The 17,803-nt window shown below is 39.7% G+C and overlaps 1 protein-coding gene across 1 annotated transcript in view; it reads left to right on the top strand.

Moving 5' to 3' along the window:
• APBA1 (amyloid beta precursor protein binding family A member 1) overlaps positions 1-16,552 on the top strand; it is a 102,281-nt gene extending 85,729 nt beyond the window's left edge. Inside the window, exons 7-14 of the mRNA XM_054178072.1 lie at positions 3,572-3,604; positions 4,733-4,819; positions 5,385-5,570; positions 8,773-8,952; positions 9,736-9,948; positions 12,003-12,122; positions 12,781-12,921; positions 16,331-16,552. Coding sequence (XP_054034047.1) covers positions 3,572-3,604; positions 4,733-4,819; positions 5,385-5,570; positions 8,773-8,952; positions 9,736-9,948; positions 12,003-12,122; positions 12,781-12,921; positions 16,331-16,402 — 1,032 coding nt within the window. The 3' untranslated portion in view covers positions 16,403-16,552. The remainder of the gene's footprint in view (positions 1-3,571; positions 3,605-4,732; positions 4,820-5,384; positions 5,571-8,772; positions 8,953-9,735; positions 9,949-12,002; positions 12,123-12,780; positions 12,922-16,330) is intronic.
• Positions 16,553-17,803: the final 1,251 nt, after the last annotated feature.

The raw sequence follows: 17,803 nt of genomic DNA, 5'->3' as shown, positions 1-17,803 counted from the left end.
TGCTGCCAGGAACTGCAGATTCATCACTGCATGAGATAGCCTTTAGCCTGAATGTTTGAAATGTTGCTCTCACAATGACTGCGATAATTGTGCCCTACTTATGTTTGTTTACAGAGTGTTCGGTGTTGCATATGAAACATTTCTCTGCAGTTAAAGAAAACAAAGGTTATGAATTAAGAATGAGCTTTTTTAAAATTTGCAGACTTGAAATTAAGATCATTAAAAAGAGAGGAAGAGTTTTGTTTAAGACCACCTGTGTGCACATACCTTCTACACGAGTGTGTTACTTTTGAATTTAATAATCCCTAAAATGCTTCCTTCTAGCAGAGCCTTCTGACCACATATTAATTCATTTAGAATATTTTGAAAATTACTCTCCATGCTGCATCTTTAAGCAAGACTTTAAACAAGTCTTCAGACATAACTCCAAACAAGAGCTGGGGGCAGTTCTTGCTTTGGTGTTCATCTCTATGAAGTCCAAAACAGATACACTGCTTTAAAGGCATTCTTCATATATACTTACTTATATTTCTACTAGGAGGTACTTTTAATAATAGAAAAGGTATTTCACTATTTATAGTCTCATTTTTTCCAGACAGTGCAGAAAGAAGTATCTTCCCCCTTTTTCCTTGGAGTGGATCCATAACACTGATCTACATTGTTGTATTTTGCATGTGAACTAACAACTTTAGTTTTGTTATTCATCAGCAGATTTGAGCAGTGTGGTAGGCTTGAGTACTTTTAGATAACAACTAATACAATTACTAAATGCAGAGTAAGATACAGACCAAAATTTTAATATCCTGCACATTTTGGTAAGGCAGTGTCATCATAGAACACATTGCTTTGGAAGTGACCTTTAGAGGACCCCCCCCTGCACTAAACAGGGACATCCCCAATTTGACCAGGTTGCTCAGAGCCCCATCAAGCCTGGCCTTGAATGTTTTCAGGGATGGGGCCTCTACCACCTGTTCCAGTGTTCCACCATTCTCATACTAAAGAGCTTCTTCCTAACATCCAACTAAATCCATCCTTCTCTCCTGCTTCATGACCTTGTAAACAGTCCCTTCTCAGCTTTCTTGTAGTCTCCCAGGAGCCTTCTCTTTCCCAATCTGAACAACCTCAACTCTCTCAGCCTGTCTTTGTAGGAGAGGTGTCCAGATTGCCCATCATCTTTTTGGCCCTCCTCTGCACCCACTTCAGCAGGTCCATGGTCTTCTTGTGTTGAGGGGACCAGAGCTGGACTCAGTACTCCAGATGAGGTCTCACCAGGCTACACTTCTTCTGATGCAACCCAGGGAGCAGTTGGGCTTCTGGGCTGCAAGTACCCATTGCTGGCTCATGCCCAGCTTTTTGTCCACCAGTCCTTTTCCACAGAGATGGTCTCTATCTCATCATCTCTCCCAGCCTGTATTAATACCAGGGACTCTTGCCTGGGTGTTCACTCAGAGGCAGTGTATTTTTTGTACAGGTTAAATGAGTTGAGTATATCTAAGACATCTTTATAGCAAAAGTGGAAGCTTGATGGTTTTAACAGTTTGTAATTTTGGAAAATGCTACTATATTTATAGTTATATTTAAGTTATCTTAAATAAAATGTCTGGACTCTTTTTTTTTTTTTAAGTATTTGTTTGGATTAGGTATTTTCTGTTTTTTCTGATAAATAATATTTTTATTTCACTTAGCAAAATAATAGTATGATAGAGGATTTATCTGATAAAATGTCTTACATAGAATTATCCTTCTTTTTTTTCATGGACAATAACTTCTTTTATGACATTTCTCTGCAGTGTTAAATGACTTATTAAAATTGGCTGTTCCATATCAATACGTTAGTTTTATGAAATAGTTGAAAGTCATTCTTCAAAAAATTGAAATATTAGATGCTTCCATTGCAAGATCAGAATTTTCAGTAAATTTAATGATAATGTTTCAATTATTCTTTGATTCTGCATTGCAAACCTCTAGCTTGAGGATTCCCCCACACCTTTGTCATCTTTTTGGCCTGTGCTTTATACTTCTTTTGTGAGATCATCATGCTGAGAAGTTTAAGGATGGTGGGGGGCGGATGGGCATTGTTTGAAAGGGAACTTGATTTTGGAAAGCAACTTCAACACTCTCTGTTATTACTGTCTCCCCCTTGCCCAGTGTATGGCAGGCAGCCGTTACTCAAGACGGGTATACTATTTCTGAGTACTAATGTAAATTAATATTCATATGATGAAGAGCCTGCAGCATGAGGCAGTTCTAATGGCTTTTGCTATTGTATTTGCAATCAGTAGGCTATCAATATTTCTTATTTTGAAAAAGCTGTCTAAAAGCTAGTGTGAGAATGTTTTTATTTGTAAAAATAAGTAGCACCGTCTGGTGTCTCAGTGCTCATTTCAGTTTTGTTTAGACAAAACCTGGTAAATTTAAGTCATGAGCATCAGTATAAAATATTCCATGTGCCTTGTGACCCAGGTTTCCTGTTTGTTCTTCATAAAAGTATTTACCCATAAATCTGTAAGAAGCCTGTAATAGTAAAGACACCTGTGAATTACCTAGGAGGTTGTTACTGTCAGTAGTAAAAAGGTACCTGCTAGCCTGATGAGCACAGCATTTCTTCAGGAAGCAGGCCCCTAAGTTCAGCTCACCAGGGTTTGAATTATTGATTGCAAGACTTAAAAATTATACTTATTTTTATTACAGTATCACAGTATATTGATATTGTTGGCAGCATAGTACCAAGCACATAAGAAATCAGTTTGTTACAAGAGGTTGGTATATCTCTGGATGTAAATTAATTAAACTATGTAGTGACGAGAGACCTGCTTTCAGGTGTTTGTAGAACTGAAGTACATGTTCACTGCCTTCTTGAAAAAGTGTGACAGTATGGACATACCGTGCTGAAGGTGCCACAGGAAGACCTGCTGTCCAGACATGTAGTGCTAAGACTGGTATGGGTATATTTGCACAGAATGGGAGAAGGAAGAGGCAAAAGTTACCTTCTGCCATTTTGTTTTTCCAGGAAAAAATAGGGTCATTTTAGGGAGGTTACTTGTTAGAGACTATGTGAGCATGAGATCATTAGGAAACTTGAATTTTTGCATCTGAAAAGCTGAAATAATAATGGTTAAAGTTCTTCTGTCACATTTTACACTGGTTTTCTTCAAAAGAAGTGACATTATGGATTACACTGCTCTAAAGGAGAGGAAGCTCTATGTTTTTTCCTTAAGAAAACCCAAAAAAACCAAAACAAAACAACCCTCCACAGTTCAATATGCAAAAACATGAACCCACAAAACCCCTCTTCTTGCAAGTAACATTTTAAATGAAAAAATAAGTAAATAAATCCTCTTCTGGTATGGTTTCTTTTCATTTTTAAAAGTAATTATACTAAACATGAAAATTTTAATTACATTTTTGGAGGCAAAATGTAAAGGAGGAAATTAATCTAAGCAGGGACTAATTTAGAACAGCTAATAGCCTGTGATTCCTGGCATTAGCATGCAGATTCCTTCTTGACTTGGAGTCTCTGTAAGTTCTTCTCTAACTATTCTCCTGTCTCTGTTTGTTCCATGCTAAGCAGATGGCCCAGAAATTAGCCAAAAGCAGGAAGAAGGTGCAGTACAAATTCCATCAGCTTGATGTTACGCTTGTTCTTTTGTTCTCTGGGTTTCTTTAATTTCTTTTTATTTTGTGTTTTTATTTTCTGCATCCAGCAAGGTTTTTTTTTTTTAGATTTATTTCTGAGCCACCATACGAGTTGACATTTCTCAGAAATCAGTTGCCTGATTGGCCATTTTTTGTTGCTTATCATTAGCCATTTCATATTAGAAACAGAGTAAAGATTGGATTTATCAAAAGGTTACAGGCAGTACCCAAAATGCCCACTGAGGAAACCCGGCTGACACGGCAAAGGTTTTAACTCTGTAAAATGATAAATTAAAAATGAGTATTTTTTTATTTTGTTTTGTTTTTAATTTTGTCTTTCTACATGAGTGCTTTGTTTGATTCATGGAGCTGTTGAATTGCTGGATGCAAAAAAGAAAAAAGTTTATGTATATACACACACAGAGAGTACTGTGCTGAGACTGACTTAGTAATGTTTTGCTTATGGATTTTTTAAGTATATTCTTTAATTTTGTTTGTTTGTTTGTTTGTTTTTTAATGCAAGAGTTTGCTTTCTGTTAAGAACATAGAACTTCTGCAGTGGGTTAGTGCTTGAATAGTAGTATGTTGTCTGACTGTGAGGGTCTGCTTATCAGAACTGCATTATGAATTTCCTAAACTGTACCTGCCTACGGTACAAGTTTTTCCATTGGTCTCAGCAGTCACTGTTAGCCTGTATAGAACTTCCTCAAACAAAATGCTGGTAGGCCTTTCTATATCTTGTGTGGAAAAAACTTCTTTAAAGTGGGATTCATAATGTGGAGAAAATGGAAGAATAATTTTGATTTTCGTGAAACCTATATATAGTTCATGTTGCAATGAGGTGTAATTTTAGTAAATCAAGAAAAATAGCAGAGAAGCTTTTATGGGGTTAAAAATTTTTCAATTAATATCCAGTTCACATTCTCATGTATGTATATAATTTCCACATCTTTGTGTTTAGCTTCTGCAGCCTAATACTTTATCTTGCATTGCTGTTCTGGTAACTGTGACTTAGCGCACCCCTGTTCATGAGCTAACACCATTAATAAGTATGTTATCTAATGAGTTTGTTTGACTCTAATCCATTGATTTGCAGGCTCCAGAAGGTGAATCTCAACCTATGACTGAAGTGGACCTCTTCATTTCTACACAGAGAATAAAAGTACTGAATGCAGACACACAGGTATAGACAAAGATGCCCTTGTAAGTATTGTGGGAGTAAGCTACTGAAACAGACTTTCACCTACTTTCCAAAATTCATCCTTGAAAAAGTCCTGGCTATTGTATTTTCCTTCAGGATTTCCTAGTAAGAAATCAATGCTCAAGACCTATGTCATGCATGCAATTCTTTGGCATGTCTGAGTGTAGAAATTATTAGAATTTGTGGGTTAGCAATTGCAGTTGGCTCATTACTTATGAGCCATGATGCATTGAGTATTGGTTGTGCCCAGAATAGCCAAAAATGTCTGCTTGTGATAATTTTAAGTTCATAGTCCTTTGCACAGGCAGGCACAACAAATTCAGGATCTGATACTGAGGTTTTTGTGCTTTAATTTATGAAGCTTGCTCTTTGCTTCACTTTTGGAAACTGAAACTCTTTGCTTTCACCTCGTATCTACCTTCAAGCATGATGGGTATTACAGACTTAACAGAGCTCTTATATGGCCATTTTTTTGTTTCCATAATAATAGGTGTGGAATAACAACTTAGTTGAAACAGCTGCTCATGTTGTTTTTTGTATTCCCCAGGAAACCATGATGGATCATCCCCTGCGGACCATTTCTTACATAGCAGATATAGGAAACATAGTTGTTTTGATGGCTCGTAGACGAATGCCACGGTCTAACTCCCAGGATAATGTGGAAGCATCTCATCCTTCCCAAGATGGAAAGAGGCAGTACAAAATGATTTGCCATGTCTTTGAGTCTGAGGATGTAAGGAATTTCTCCATTTTGTAATTTTCTGAAGGTGGAAATGTAAGCATGTTGTGGTAGGCAGTGGCTGCCCCTTGTTACTTAACTGCAACCAAAAATTTCAGTTAAGCAGGGGAACTTGCCTTCTGTTTGCATGTTTGGACTCCACATTTTGCTCACAAAAGTGTTTATAGAAATTATTGACATTTTTAAGCTCTGTCAGTGCCTTCAAGTAACAATAAGAGAAGGATCCAGTTGCCACAGGTTACAACTACCAACTCAGATCCTGTATGTGAGAGTGAAAGTCTGTCAGAAATGCTTATCCTCCTACGTAAATTCTAATCCTAAGTCTTGCATCCAGAATTGCTCACTGATATATTCTACAAAGCTTCCTTCCCCTTCCCCTTCCCCTTCCCCTTCCCCTTCCCCGTCCCCTTCCCCGTCCCCTTCCCCAAACTAACCTTCCCAAACCTTCCCAAACCTTCCCTTCCCAAACCTTCCCAAACCTTCCCTCTCCCAGCAATTTTGTCATTCCAGCAATCCCAAAGTATGCTAAATAGAGACACAGCTCAGTAAGTTTTAATTAGGTTACTAATTGGTAAGGTAACTTAGGTTACTAAGTTACCTTATATAGTATTTGATATCCTGTCTTGACAATCAGTTTGCATAACTTGCAGATTGAAGTGGCTAAATATGTAGTTGTTAGGATCGTAATCAAATTAACCCTAATTATTCAGGAAAATAAAAAATCTCAGTTTTTAACTCTCCAGATAGCAGAGTATTACTTAAGAGAAGTAAGGTGAAAATACCAGTCTTACAAAATACTCACATCTCTTCCTCTCCACAGTGTACTGTCAAGGACTTTGAGATGGGAAGGTTTTCTTGAATAAGCAGCTGACTTTATGTAATGATGATTCTCTTCTAAACCCATGTCCAGATAGATTATATGTATATATATATATGAACCACTGCTGAGTCTAAAAAGGAAAAGAGCACTGAGAGAAGTGATCTTCTACAAAAATTTTGAAAGAGAGTGTAAAAAATTGTGGATTTTTTTTTTTTGCCCCAAAATAATATTTATCCTTTTTTGCAAAGCCTTTCAGGAAACTAGTGTAAAAAGAAGAAGAACAGCTAATGGGTTTTTTTTGCTTAATATTCTTGAGATGCTGCCCACTTTGAACTGTATTTCTAGTCACAAGTTTGGGCACTGCTAGCTCTCTTACTGGCTGGTTGAAAAGGAGAAATCAAACTGTCAGATGCCACTAGTTACTGGTCTGGAAAGTACATGCCTGCAGATCCAATAAAAACATTGTTCAGTGATGTGAAAATATGCTGAGAAATTTTGGTGTATTGTATCAGATCTCCTTAGTCATGGTGTAGTTCACAATTAACTTGCAAAATTAATTTCACATTCTGAAATAAAGGAGGAAGAGTTAAAATGGAAATGTTGTAGCACCTGCTAACAGCAGGAAGATGTCAGCCTCCGAGATCCTATGCGATCCAGTGGAGTAATACAGCCTGTTTGTATTATAAAACTCATGTATGTATCATTGCAACCATTTCTTCATCTGTGACAGCTGGGTATTAGGAAGAATTTACCCAGAACTAACAGAGAAGCTGTAAGATCTCAAGCGGACATAGGCCAGAATATGTCTTTGCTTACCTAAGGACAGCACTGGATTTTCAACTGTATTTAGAACTGGATCATCAAATAAACTGAACCTGAGCATCTAAGTGGTACTTGATCTCTTTCTGGAGAGAAAACACACATGCATGAAAGTAAAGTCCTCATTTATCTGCTCACTTACGTTACTGAGCTGTGGAGGTATAGTTTTCCCATTTTCCTTACCATCTTGCTTTTGCTGTCAAGCCTGGCTTGAGCTGAACACTGCTGAAATATTGCCAGTCTATATAATGGCCTTTTCAGCACCAACAATCATGCTATTGTCATCAGAATATTTAGTGCTAGTTTAAGTTGCTTTTAAGATACAATCAGCATTTTATTTCAGAGTTAGGAACATTTCCTTAATTAGGAACCAAACTGGACTTTAAATACAGTTGGTAGTTTGTATAAAAATACACCTCAGCCACTCTCATTTATCACCAGCAGTCCACCTTGTCAGTTGTGAAGCAATCCTCTTCTCTTCCCTCCCTTTGCACAGCACTGTGCTGCAGGGAGCTGTTTCAGTGCACATTACGGCAACTCCTGAGCATTATACTGGAGGAGAACTGCACATATTGTTCCAGCACAGGAGTACGTTGTACCATGTTGTGCTGCTTTCCTCTCCTGTCCATTATATGTACTAACCATGGCCACTGCTTCAAAGGGAGGCATCTCTCTGGTCTGCTGTTACCAGCTATAACCCCAACCTTGCAGGACACAGAACTTCCCATGTGTCTGCCCTGTGCCAAATTTCTCTCCCACTGTTGAAAATGTAGAACACCTCACAGTGGGAATAATGCAGTGTAGTGAGTTGCACATTTGGTAGCTTTAGGTACAGAGAAGACTGTAAAGGCTGCATGTGCAAGAGAGTGCACATGAAGGACAGCCTGAGAAGGAAAAGTGCAGAGAAGTGGTAGTCATGGAAATTGAAGGGGAGTGACACAAAAAGTCTAGGGGAGAGATTTAAAGGGTAGCAGGGTAGAGAAAGAGCTATATGTGACCATTTCCAGTCATTTTGTGGCCTAGATCCAGTCATTATTTGCAGCATGTTTCCTCTTTCATCTGCAATTGAAGTAGGAGCAGACAATATAGATATGATAGTATTAGGAGGGGCAAAAAGGGACAAAATACTTTCTTGAATGTGATTGAGTGTTTTCTGGTAGACATTTTCATTTTTACAGCTGGTTTGTCAGAGTATGTCATTGCCTCTGCTAGAAGGGAGAGCCATCAGGGAGCTGCATGTGTGGGAAGATTGTGTGAGCTCAGTCACTGCAGTGGGCATACCTTTACATTTATATTAGCAGTTCTTACCTGTGAAAGGATGCTTTCATTTGCATTTCTTGTTTATAATTGTGTATCAAGCTAAATTCATGACACAGGTGAATGTGTTGCCATGCTGTGGGTCTTAAATTAATTTTTAATTTACAAATATTTTTTAACTGGATTACTGTACCTCAACTTGGTGATCCATTTTCTAGTGTGATTGTAACAAAGGGTCAGTGAGCAAGACCATCAGTATGTTTCACTTTTGTCTTTTCTCTTTTCTGGAAACTGCTGCAGGCACAGTTGATTGCACAGTCTATAGGTCAAGCATTTAGTGTGGCCTACCAAGAATTTCTGAGGGCAAATGGAATCAACCCAGAAGACCTTAGCCAGAAGGAGTATAGTGACTTGCTTAATACCCAGGACATGTACAATGATGACCTGATTCATTTCTCCAAATCTGAAAACTGCAAAGATGTATGTCTCAGTTTTTTCTTTTTGTAACAGCATTAAGCTGCTCTGTAGCATTTGCAGGTTTATGCTGGCAGAAATCAGAAAACCATTAGAAATTCCTGTAAATTAACTCGGTAACTCTAGAATATCCTCCCAAGCAGGACACCATGTCAAGAGTTCTGCTTCAAAGGCAAATGGTGAACTCGAAATTTATCATCACTGAAATTATTTGTATCTGTTTTGTGTTCTTTTACCAAACTGTATTCAAACATGTTTGAAAACTAATTTGAAATAGATGAGCAGTTTAATACAATGTAGCAGATTACATTATAGAGGCACAAATGTTTGTGAGAGTGGCTGATTCTCTTTTTAAAGAATTCTGTTTGCCATTAGTCTAATGAGCGTGAATCAGTGCACCAGTGGGACAGACAAGCAGTGATTTCCCAATCGTCACAGATTCTTGCAGTCTCTTCCTGTTTAACTTTGTCTGCCAATGGCCGTGGCACCAGGGTTTCTTCCACTCTCGGTTTCTCTGCTCACAGGCAAGAAATAAGTTGTGAGGGATGTTATGCACTAAGCAAAATCTGTATTATGTAGGGCTGATTATGTCATGTTTAAATACAAATGGAAAGTAGTAAAATGTATATTCTATTTTGTTTTGCCTTCGAATTAGGGAAGCAGATTGTAAATAAGGAGGGATGGATGTTGGTTGGGTTATATGAATGTTTGGAGCTGGGGAGGGGGCTTTTTAGTCACTTGCATCGGTTTGAAGAATCTCTGTTTGAAATAGTTTCTCCTATGACACAGGTTTACATTGAAAAACAAAAGGGAGAAATCCTAGGTGTGGTGATTGTGGAGTCTGGCTGGGGATCCATTCTGCCTACAGTTATCATAGCCAACATGATGCATGGAGGACCAGCAGAGAAGTCTGGGAAGCTAAACATAGGGGACCAGATCATGTCAATCAATGGGACGAGTTTGGTTGGTTTACCACTCTCAACATGTCAGAGCATTATAAAGGTATGGAGAGTGTTTCTCAAAGTTACACATTTTTAAATGGTTACATAACAGGCATGTAGAAAGTATGGAACTCTTAAGTAAATTCTTAGGAAATGTTTGTGTGGCACTTTCCCATTTCATGATCTTTAAACTCCAGTGGGAATTATTCACAGCTAATTTTCTGACTTCATAAAGAGAGCTTTGCCATTTACTTTTATAGACAAGGGCTATGTGCAGAACTTCACAACAGAATATTTTGTTCAAAAGGAAGACATTAACAGATACAGTTTAAATTTTATGTGACAAATAGGGGTACAGGTGCCTAATGCTCTTCTAGGTCATATTTGCTGTTTATATGCCTCCTACTCTCTGGCTGAAGTAGAGCTCGTACTTTTTTGTTGCTGTTGTTTACAACTAATTTTAAAACCCTCAGACTTCTAATTAGGGACATACTTGACCTTTATAGTAACCTTCCTTGAGTTCCTCGAAGCTTCTCTTCACTTGGTTTAATGGGGTATTTTAACTAGAAAAGATTTTTTGTGATTATCAAAAAAGAGTGACTGCAAAAATCATGCATGCCAGCTGCAACTGAAAAGTGTCAGGGGTAGCTGCAGCAAACAAGGGAGAAGGTATTTAAACATAAGAGCTGGAAAGGTACACCACTATGGACTGTCTGAGATGAAGCTGTATGGACTTTATCAAAATAGTCCCACAGAGTTCCTGCAAATCACAGCACATAGATGTGTGATGTGGTGCTGATGCTGTACTAGGCAGAACCCTTTCTCAGATTCCTAAGAATATGCCTATTAAACATACCTGCTTAATTATCTAAGCAACTTTCTGGTAGCAAGTTGTATTATGCATGTTTGTTATGGCATTTCATAATGTTTCAAATTCCAAAGTTTATTTTGCATTTACAAAGTAGTTTGGTTTTCTTTTTAAATACTCGAATGAGGAAGTCTTCTGCAAAGACTTTCTGTTCTGTTTTCCAAAAATGTTAGTGCTGAGTACTGATGAGTAATAGATGCAGAAGTCACTGAGCTAGCCATTTTAGATTCAGTAAGAATGGTAGCCTGGAAGTGTAGCATAATAAAAACATGGCAAAAACTGTCTTACAGTTGTGAAGGAAGGAAAAAAAAATTGTATTAAATATCTTCATGTCAGCCTCAGTGGAAGAAAACTCCACAAGCTTAGGCTATGTTAGCCATTCTTGTTTCCTATCCCACACCCGGTTTATTTCTAAAACTGTGATGAGTTACACTTTTCTGATTCACAGCCTGTTCAGGAGTTTCATTCTGCTCAGCTCAAAACAGAAAGAAATAGCTTTGCTTTTTCCAGCTTCTGCAGACCTTTCTTTTTCTCTCTGATATTGCTGTTGCCATAGGAATTACTAGCCATTTATTTTGTCTTTCTAAAGAGAAGGCAGTCTGTATGTTTGCAGCTCTCTGTAACAATACATCTGGAGCTTTTCATGTGGCACTTCTGTTAACAGGTGTATATACCCCTGAATGATCTAAACACATTTCAATGTGGCAGAAATATGTGAGAATTTCTGATTTCTGTAGCAGTCTATGAGGACTGGAAATTAGGAGTACTGTTTATACAAGCATGATATGAGCAGGACATGCCGTTTGCTTGACAGAATTTAATACATCCTGTAAGGGAAGCCATTTATTTGTAGTTATCTCAGCTCCTTATTTAAAATTTTATTTCCCATCCATAGTTACTGACCTTTTTTGTGAGCTGCATAGACTTCTTTAATGTTATTTTTATATGTGATTTGTGGTGTCAAATGTAGAAATTGCCAATAAGAAGATAGTTTTCTAAAAGCAGCTGTGTTAGGTTCTTTGCAAGAAAGATTTATATTTGATCACTCATTCCATTGGACATCCTGATGCTTATGTCTGACATTCTGTGATCATATTCCATTAAAGTGCATACAAAGGTCTGTTTATTTAGGGTGTGCCCATTTCAAAATTTTAACACTACTGTGCCTCTCTCCCACTCCCACAGTGCTTATAGTAAATGTTCCACTGTCTTTGCCAGCATTTTTCACAATGATTTCTTTTTTCCAGGGTTTGAAAAACCAGGCCCGGGTTAAACTGAACATAGTTAGGTGTCCTCCAGTGACCACAGTCTTGATCAGGAGACCAGACCTCAGATATCAGTTGGGCTTCAGTGTGCAGAATGGGATTGTAAGTAGCTTCCACACTCTCTGGTTAAGCTTTCATGTATATGAAACTTCTTGTCCCATTTGTTGTTAAGTTTCAGTGTTGGAAGAGGAAAGCCTGCTATATTCTCCCTTACAACAAACAGGACTTTGTCCATGTGTTAAGTCTAAGATATGGAAGCTAAGTTAATCAGAACTAGTTTTTGTCTTTGCTGATACTTCACAGCTTTACAGTCAGCCAGAAGAACAGAAAAGCTTTTTTGGATTAGAGAAATGAATATGTGCAGCAGAGGCTGATTTCAGTTTGTGTCATTCATGTCTCTAACCAAGAGGATATTGCATGATCTCAAAAGAAACAAAAAACCTGTCCTTGAGTTTCTTTTGCTGTAATGCATCTACATCCAGAACATTGTTTAACTCTGATCCTTCACACACTCTTAACTTTCCAAACCACAGCACACATCAGCCACAATACAAACAGCTTTCTGTAACAGTTTATTCTGCTCTTGGAAGAGAATAGACAGTGATGGTCACTGACAAATTTTACTTTGATGAGTAACATTTCAGAAACAACTGCAAGCCTCTGTGTTTAACTACTGATTTACAGTTCAGAGGCAAACATGGGCTATCTAAAGCCTCTGTTCCTTATCCAGACCCTGATAAATTTGTCCTTTCCCTTCCAGATCTGTAGCCTTATGAGAGGAGGTATAGCAGAGAGAGGAGGCGTACGTGTTGGCCATCGGATCATTGAAATTAATGGACAGAGTGTTGTAGCAACACCCCACGAGAAAATTGTTCACATTCTCTCAAATGCTGTTGGTGAGGTAAGAGCAGGCAATGTATCTAAGCATTATGACACAGTCCATCACTGTTACCAGTAACAGCCAGTGGAAACCAGCAATTGGTGTCCCTCAAGAGACCAGTGCATTTTAATATCTTCATCAGTGACGTATACAGTGGGATTGAATGCCCCGTCAGCAAGTTTGCAGGTGACACCAGGCTGAGTGGTGTGGTTGGTAAGCTCAAGGAAAGGGATGCCTTTAGAGGGACCTTGGCAGGCTTGACGAGTGGGCCCATATGACCCTCAGGAAATTCAACAAGGCCAAGGGCAAGGTGCTGCACCTAGTTCTGGGCAATCTTCATTAGCAGAACAGTCTGAAGAATGAAGGGATTGAGATCAGCCCTGGAAAGAAGGATTTCAGGGTACTGGTGGATGAAAATTGTACATGGTGAGCACTTGAAGTCCAGAAAGCCAGCTGTATTCTGGGCTGCATCAAAAGAAGTGTAAGGATTTCACATTGCCTGTTTCAGAGCCCTATCAAAGATTTCCCCTGAAACAGCTTTACAAACTCAATGTTTGCCTGTTTCAGAGCCCTAATAAGGACTTTCACTGAGACAGTTTCACAAAGTTGAAATAATAACAATTTGTTAAGGTGACAGATACAAGTAGTTCAGAATCGCCACTGATAAATGAACTCACCACAATAACACCGATGATTAATAGTAACGCTCGCAAAAGCTGTCCTGGGTATTCTTCATCCTGTGATGAAGGTGCACTTCTTAGAATAGAATAGAATAAACCAGGTTGGAAGAGACCTTCAAGATCATCGTGTCCAACCTATCATCCAACACCACCTAATCAACTAAACCATGCAACCAAGCACCCTGTCAAGCCTCGCCCTGAACACGCCCAGCGACGGCGACCCCACCACCTCCTCAGGCAGCCCATTCCAAGGGGCAATCACTCTCTCTGTGTAAAACTTCCTCCTAACCTCCAGCCTAAACCTCCCCTGACGCAGCCTGAGACTCTGTCCTCTTGTTCTGGTACTGGTTGCCTGGGAGAAGAGACCAAACTCTGCCTCACTACAACCCCCCTTCAGGTAGTTGTAGAGAGCAATAAGGTCACCCCTGAGTCTCCTCCTCTCCAGGCTAAGCAACCCCAGCTCCCTCAGTCTCTCCTCATAGGGCTTGTGCTCCAAGCCCTTCACCAACCTTGTTGCCCTTCTCTGGACACGCTCCAGCAAGTCAACATCCTTCCTAAACTGAGGGGCCCAGAACTGGACACAATACTCGGAGGTGTGGCCTAACCAGTGCAGTGTACAGGGGCAGAATGACCTCCCTGTTCCTGCTGGCCACACTGTTCCTGATGCAGGCCAGGATGCCATTAGCCCTCCTGGCTGCCTGGGCACACTGCAGGCTCATATTCAGCCTACCATCAACCAGCACCCCCAGGTTCCTTTCCACCTGACTGCTCTCCAGCCACTCTGACCCTAGCCTGTAGCTCTGCATGGGGTTGTTGTGGCCAATGTGCAGAATCCGGCACTTGGATGTGTTAAATCTCATGCCCTTGGACTCTGCCCATCTTAACCAAGAAGGTGTCCCTGTCTTGGGTGGAGGAAGAGCTATATAACCCATTGACCCTTCCTGCTAGATATTTTCCTCTTGAAAAAGTAATCCTGCCTTGCGATTTTATGCCTTAGCTCTCTGCTAAGTGATATCTAGGCATGATTTTGGTGGTTACTTGAGAAACATCGTCACACATGTTTAGCATGTGTTTCATTAAGCATTATCATATTTGGGAATGTATACTTTAATATTAATTTCACAGAAACTCAGGCAAAGGTCTTGGACAGTATGACCTCCAAAATCTGTGTCAGAGCTACTCACCTCAGTAATTTTAGCCAAAACACGACCATCTTATCTGCACACAGCTGCTTCCCTCATGCGTTCTGCATGCCAGCTCAGTGGACCTCCACCCCCAGAGATAGCACAGGACTCTTCATGGTCATAAGCATCTTAATTCTTTATATACATTTTCCAAAAGAATCATGGCAGCAGGTTGAGGGAGATGATTCTCTCCCTCTCTGCCACTCTCGGGAGACCCTGGCTGTAGTATTGCCTCCAGCTCTGGGGTCCTCAGCACAAGAAAGACATGGAGCTATTGGAGTGGGTCCAGAAGAGGCCCATGAAAATGATGAAAGGGCTAATATGCCTTTCCTATGAATAAAAGCAGAGAGTTGGGGTTGCTCAGCCAGGAAGAGAGAAAGCTCCAGGGAGACTTTATTGAAACCCTGCAGAAAAGGGGCTTCTAAGAAAGATAAGAAAGAGACTTTTTATCAGGGCTTGTAGTGACAGGAGAATGGGCAACTGCAAGAGTACTTGAGTACTGTGTCCAGTTCTGGGCCCCGCAGTTTAGGAAGGACATCGAGACACTTGAACGTGTCCAGAGGAGGGCAACAAGGCTGGTGAGAGGCCTTGAGCACAAGCCCTATGAGGAGAGGCTGAGGGAGCTGGGATTGTTTAGCCTGGAGAAGAGAAGGATCAGAGGTGACCTCATTGCCCTCTACAACTACCTGAAAGGTGGCTGTAGACAGGAGGGGGTTGGTCTCTTCTCCCAGGCAACCAGCACCAGAACAAGGGGACACAGTCTCAAGCTGTGGAGGTTTAGACTCGAGGTGAGGAAAAAGTTCTTCACTGAGCGAGTAATTCGTCATTGGAATGGGCTGCCCAGGGAGGTGGTGGAGTCACCGTCCCTGGAGGTGTTCAAGGGGAGATTGGACGTGGCACTTGGTGCCATGGTCTAGTTGTGAGGTCTGTTGGAACAGGTTGGACTTGATGATCCTTGGGGTCTCTTCCAACCTTAGTTACTGTGATACTGTGATACTGTGAAGAGGGTAGATTTAGATCAGACATAAGGAAGAATTTTTTTATGATGAGGGTGGTGAGACACTGGAACAGGTTTGCCCAAAGAAGTTGTGGATACCCTTTCCCTCGAAGCCTTCAAAGTATGGTTGGACAGGACTTTGAGCAACTAATGAAAGATGTCCCCATGACAGGGAGGTTAGAACTAGATGATCTTAGAAGGTGCCTTCCAACTGAAACTGTTCCATCATTCTGTGATTCTACCTCTCTTAGCTTGTTACTATTCAGATCTAAAAAGTGGAAGCAAGAGAAAGCCATAACACCATTTCTTTTATTATTTACTGTGTTTTAGAAGAACATTAATCTGAACATTTGAGGTGTCCACAACTTCAGATGGTTCATTGATACTAAACATAAAATCACCACCTGCAATAGTTCAGTAAGTCTGTGGAAAAGTTTGAGGCTTTACCTTTCTCTTTTGTCTTATATTATATTATTGTTCCTTCTTATATTATATTATTGTTCCCTTGCCAATGCTCTGTCACATCATGATTGTCAGGAACATAGTTTAACTTGCTGTATTTTCTCTAGATTCATATGAAGACTATGCCAGCTGCCATGTACAGACTGTTGACTGCGCAAGAGCAACCAGTTTATATCTAAAGGAAACACCTCACCATCACAATGTGCATGGAGGATGTTTTTTCCTCATTAGTGCTTGTCTCTCTAGTGCTGCATTTCTGTGTCTGCAGAGACATTTCTTGCTCTCTCTCCCCCTACTCTTCATGGGCACAAACACCAAATGCTCTCTCTCTCTCTTCGCCCTCCATTTTTCCTCTTCTTTCCAGCACTTTCTGGTGTTTTAGGAAGGGGCAAAATGTATCTATGAGACTATTTTGGTTGCATGTTTTTAGAAGTGAAACTTCATGCAATTCCACTTGGAAAGCAGGAAAACAGCAGCAGCATTGTTTACAACAGGATTCATGAAGAAGGTTGACTTTGCTTCATGATACACAATCAGTTTGATTTTTGTGGCCATAATTTGACAAACTGAGTAAATTAAATGTTCCTGAATGAACGGTATCTTCACCAAACAGATAAAAGTATAGAGCTCCAAGTGTTCTCTTGGATATCCTGCATGTGATTTTGCTTTTCTCACACTATTTCCCCACAGACACCGAGCGCAGTATTATAGGTTTGTGTCTGTAGGGAAAGTAGAACACCAAAAAAATAGTTTTGCCCTCAGGAAGAGTATCTTCTTATGAAGACTCAGTAAATGCTGCTGTTGTAAAATGGGCTGTCCAATACACACCTTTTAATTCCCCTCAGTAATCAGCTCTTCATGACAGTAGGACACCAGGAGGTGGTCTGTGAGTTGCTGAAACGTGTTACACTTGCATTACTTGCACTAGTAATTTGAGAGAGATTTTTTTCAACTGCCTCCCCCTCTCTGCCCCTAGGTTTCTACTCTTTGCTTTCTTCTAGTTTATTTTTAAATGCAGTATGTCTTTTGTAGTCCCTTGCTTATTTTAGAAGTTAAAGAAGGAGGGGGAGGAACTTTAAATAGCTACACAAGAAGTAGTGAGGGGATTTGCTGAATAGATACACTTTTTCTAGGCTCTTAATTACAGATTTGGTGTACACAGCTCTGTGTGCCAGTGTATATAGACATTTTTAAATTGTGCTTGCTATTTATGAAGTTTGAATATAAGAGATCTGCAGACTATTCTAAGTAATTTTGCTCTCTGAGCCAGTTTTAACATATATTTTTGTCCAAAGACCTGTCTAATTTTATTGGCTTTCTCTTTAGTTCATGATGTAGTTATCAGTGGAAGCGATAAGGTGAGAATAAACTTATTTATTTTGTTATATAATTAAACTTGTGATTTTTTGCCATATTGTATGGCATTTAAAGGGGATATGCTTGTACTATATGCACTTGTATGAAGATGATAAACTGTAGAGATGTATGAAATCTAGGATTTGATGGGCTTCTAACTTGCATGCTAGAGACAAAAGGGGATAAAGGGGTTGGGTTGTTTGTTTTTTTTAAGAGGGGGTGGG

Source organism: Dryobates pubescens, chromosome Z (assembly GCF_014839835.1).
Source record: "Dryobates pubescens isolate bDryPub1 chromosome Z, bDryPub1.pri, whole genome shotgun sequence".
NCBI classification, from domain to species: Eukaryota; Metazoa; Chordata; class Aves; order Piciformes; family Picidae; genus Dryobates; species Dryobates pubescens.
This window is presented reverse-complemented; position numbering and strand designations above follow the sequence as displayed.